Here is a 4,632-nt window from a genome sequence, read left to right on the forward strand (position 1 = left end):
CACCACTGCTGGTTTTTTTTTTTTTTCTTTAAATCATTTCTAGTCTTTCCCTGACAAGCTTTCCTGAGTTCCTACTCCTTTTTCTCTCCTGCTAATTGAGAAAAATGTAAATTTTGCTCCATTCTTTTGCATAGCAGTTAAGGGTCCCTTTTCCTTCGGAAGCATAACCTCACGGGCTTATGTTTCAAGTCAGTGGTCCTTCTCTCAAACAAACAAGGTGCTCCTTCGAAGACGGACAAATGTAAATGTGGGTGGAAATGTCGTGTCTAACGTCAGGAGGGGAGGTGGCCGCTGCTCAGAAGTCCTTCTCACCATTTTCAGAGTCATCACTGTCTATCATCAATGCTGTGGGGCCTTAAAAGCCCTCCGAGAGTATCTAAAGCAGGCAAAGAGTTTATGTGGGCGATGGCAGCAGCTCTTCTCTGAGCGAATGACTGATCACCTTGACTGAGCGCTTGCCGAATTCATGGCACTTTCCTGACAGGAAACAAAAGCTGTCTGTTGGTGACTTATTGTCAGTCTTAACTGCAGTGGAGTCAAGCCTGGTCAGGTGGTTTTCCAAATACCCAGAAGGCATTAGATTCCGGATGGTCAGTTTTACACACTTTAGATCCTACTGTTCACACCATTTGTCAAGGTGCCCTGAACCTTGTCCCCAAATCCTGACTCTGCTGGGGTGACATGCAGCCAGATACTGCTAGTACCATCGGTTTTCTGCCAGTGTGGGGAGCTTTCCTTTGGTCGGGGGCTTCGAGAACATTGCCTGGAATCTTAGTTCACAGGTCTGTGATGAGGGAGCCTGATCTTCTGGGAGGGAAGACCCTTTGGAGAGATTCAAACTCAGCCCCTTGATTTTTCTGACGTGGAATCTGAGTTCCAGGGAGGGGAAAGGACTAGCTCAGGTCATACAGTGAGTTAGTGATCGGGCTGGGCCTAAACCCATCCCTCTGATGCCCGTGTGTGGCTTTGTTTACCACACCACATTGCGTCCCTGCCTTCTATCTGGAAGATACTTCACTCAAAATTCTCTTTTTAACTCAGGGTTGTATCTTCCCAGGAAACAGAAGGAGAAGTGTACTATTTAATTCCCTTTGTGGTTTCAGTCTTGGCCTAAAGTGTTCTTTTTTCCCCAAGTATCTGGAAGGATGAAGTGCTGTATGGTGGAGAGTTGCTTTCTTCCTGAAGGCCAGGAGGGATGGTTCAGTCTGAACTACTGTATAAGAAGATGGACAACACATTTTCAAGAGGAAAGGTGTTTGTATCCACATACTGGAATTTATCCACCTTGACTGATATGGTGGCGTTGACCTGGAGGTGCTCCAGCAAGAACTGAGAGAGGTTCTGGTATATGTTTTTGGTTTGCACTCCAGACTCACACACTGTCACCAGTGTCTGTTTTTTGACATCTCTGTTGATGAGAAGCTCCAGCTTCAGGTCGACAGAATGTTCTGGGCATTTCACAAGAAATTGCAGTTGGCAAATGATGAAGTACCAACCTGGGAACTGGATCACCAGATTCCCATCCTGATATCTGACTCCATGGGTAATGCCATCTTTGTTCCAAGACAACTTGGTTTTGTTTATATGCTTTGACACTGGAAAGAGAAGGACAAAAGAACCTCAGAATTATTAGGCAAATTTCAGATGCGGATTGGAAAATTTGAAGTCTTTATTCAAGGTTCCCCATTCAAGTCCTGTGTTTTCTATAATATTGACTGCTGGTTCAACCACCTGGAATATCTTCCATGTTACTCCTAGGCATTACTGAGTATTCAAGGTACAGGTACAAAACCACCCCCTGCCTTTTCTCTAATGCATAAAGCTGGAGGGTCAGAACACACACAGTATTAGACCTTTACCTCCTACGGAACTGTTACCCATTTAATCATTGTACCATTCTGTTATTATTATAATTATTATTTTTCCCTTTTCAGACTATAAGCTCCTGGACTGTATTCCCCATAAGTTCTGGACTATCATGGACATTTAATCAACCGATCAAGGAATCTTTGATCAATGGGGGACTGCTATTTGGTAGGCATTGCACAAAGTATCAGAGAAAAAAACATCCAATTTTGTTCAATTAGTAAACAGTTTAGGCGTCAAGAGGTCCAGGAGAATCTCAATTTGTTAACTTTCACATTAAGATACGTCCCTTAACATTGTCTGAATTTTTAAATGTCTTCCTCTCTTTAAAAGGCCAGACAGACATAATTTTGTAGACCCCTCAAGTGCACATTGAGGGCTTCTTCCCAGCTGGGTTTTATAGAAAAGCAAAGAATTAGCAGACCCTCTAAGCTGACAAGTTGGCATCAGAAGCCAAGTCTCTGAGTCTTAACAAGTGAAAATCGGCACTGATTTGTCAGGGTGTCTTTCAGAATTGGGAAGCTGGCATGTTCATTTTAATTGCTTCCCTTTAAACCTCGTTGCAATTCAGCTGAAGAATGAGAACTGAGCTGACTGCAAAATTGAATTTTTTTAATGAGTAGAATGGCTATTTCAGAGAATCTCGGCCATCTCCTCTGTACCTCATCTCTTCCAGTGTAAGTGCCTCTTATTATTTCATCTATAAGGGGCCTCTCTCCCGAAGCATGCTGCAATATGCAAATAGACCCTGTGTCAACATGGCCATTAAGCTGTCAATCTGGGCACAGGGCAATTTTGTGGCTCCCTTATGAATAACTTGATAGAGGCAGAGATTAAGAGCCTGTTTCCCGTGCCTGAGGAAAAGTACTGCACACTTGGCCTGCAGCCCGTAGATGGATGAGTAAAGAGGGGTGGTGCGGTGAGGTACAAATGCCCTCACAGGCCAGGGACGCAAACTTGAGACAGTGAATGAGGCTGAGGAAGTGGGAACCTTGTAGCTTTCGAGAGTAATGCTCTCCCTTCGCCCCCTAAAGCATTTAAATTCAAATTATAAAAAAATATCATGCAGGCTAAACAAAATCCACATGCAGGTCACATATGGCCGTGGGCTTCTATGTGTGACCTCTGGCTTAGAAATTTCAGAAAGGCCACAGGAAGTGGCCCTCATGTGGTTGGGTTCCTGGATGCGGTTACTGACCTTGGAGGTAGGCCCATGACTTCTTGAATGCAGCCCTTTCCAGGATACATGAGATGTCCTCTGAACAATTCCCTAAAAATAAGGAGATCCCATGTTAAATGCCTTTCTCTGCTCCGGGAACTGGAGCCACCAGATCTTTCTCCGTGACCCTTTGATGGAGACGATTACTATTCTGTTTCCATTTGGGGGACAAAAGGAAACCTGTTTATTTCTCATTTTGCTGTCAAGTACCTTAGAAGGTTTTTAAAAACGTGATTGCTCCCACTTGGGCTTTTACAAAAGACTGTGGAAGTTGGGGGGAGGAAACAGACAGGGCCTGAGTTCCTATATGTACCAGCCGCATTCTTGTTGCTTTATATACGCCACCTCACTTGATCTTTGCAACAACTCCATGAGAGAGGTATTATTACGTCCCTTTGAGAGATGGAAAAAAGCGTGTGGACCAGACAGATTAAGTACATTGTCCTACGTCAGTCACTCAGCCAGGCAGTGGTAGTCAGAACACTAAGGCTGGGAGTAATTATTGCCACCCTTCCTTTAAGAGTGCACTAGTTGAAATATACATATTTCAGCTAATCTGATTCTCAGAATAACCCTGTAAGGCTAATCCTAGACAATGTCGAGACCCAGTTACTGCTACAAGATCATGCAAGTTGGTGGAAACCCTTAGATCCACCCCCATGTCTAAATGATTCCAGAGAATCAGGTTTCTTCCTCAGGGCCATGTTGCTAGACAAAGGAGATAAACACATCTTGGTGCTCAATTTTAAGAGGATATAGGATCAAAGAGACCTAAGCAGGGAGCCTGCTATTTGGAGTGTCCTTGGCAGGGAAAAGAGACAATGTTTATGCCATTGTGGAATTTAAGAAATAAAAATATTTTAAATATATTCACTGGTGATGGCAGCTTAGCTTCTTATTATAGTAACTATTTCGTATGCAAAGAACCAAGTTATACATTTCCTTCAAAGACTCATGAATTCAACTTATTCTGGGCAAATCTTTTCTTCTCTTTGGGTCTTGGTTTCCCTAATCTGTAAAACTGGGAGATCTAAGACCTGACACTGACACCTTTTTGACAGTGTCACCAGAGATGATCACTCATTCCATCCATCAGAGACTAGGCAGCCATTCAGTCGAAGTGGCCACATCCTAGTAGGCTTGTTCACTGGATCTTCTAGTAGTATATGTTGGGCTCACCATCCTCCCCATTGCCTTCTCTGTCCAGGCCTGAGAAGATCCCTCCTGGCCTTCCTTAAAGTGGGGTGGGGTCCTTGGAGTGGTGGAAAGCTAAGTGAAGAGTCCCCTCTGCTGTCTGAACAAGCTCACTGCTAGAGGCACCCCCAGCAGAAGCAGGGGGCAGTTTTCATCCTTTTCTTCCCTCAAGGCATGAAGAGCTTCTGGTCTGAAGGTCTCTCGGCTGAGGAGGGCTGGTAGGCCAGCTGCCATTCTTCTGATCCCATCTCTCACGCATCCCCCAGCTAGCGTTCTTGTCCTGCCTGCAGCCCATGCTCTCGGGGTGTGTCCAGCCACATTCACAACAACGAGGCAATGAGAGCTGCCCATTC

The 4,632-nt window shown here is 44.6% G+C and overlaps 1 protein-coding gene across 1 annotated transcript in view; it reads right to left on the bottom strand.

The window, feature by feature from the left end:
* Nucleotides 1-799: 799 nt before the first annotated feature.
* Nucleotides 800-4,632, bottom strand: part of TNFSF8 (TNF superfamily member 8) — a 24,420-nt gene continuing 20,587 nt past the window's right edge. Inside the window, exons 3-4 of the mRNA XM_024762787.1 lie at nt 3,065-3,136; nt 800-1,595 (exon numbers count right to left, since the gene is read on the bottom strand). Coding sequence (XP_024618555.1) covers nt 1,201-1,595; nt 3,065-3,136 — 467 coding nt within the window. The 3' untranslated portion in view covers nt 800-1,200. The remainder of the gene's footprint in view (nt 1,596-3,064; nt 3,137-4,632) is intronic.

This window comes from Neophocaena asiaeorientalis, unplaced genomic scaffold (genome assembly GCF_003031525.2).
Source record: "Neophocaena asiaeorientalis asiaeorientalis breed wild unplaced genomic scaffold, Neophocaena_asiaeorientalis_V1.1 scaffold78, whole genome shotgun sequence".
Taxonomy (NCBI): domain Eukaryota; kingdom Metazoa; phylum Chordata; class Mammalia; order Artiodactyla; family Phocoenidae; genus Neophocaena; species Neophocaena asiaeorientalis.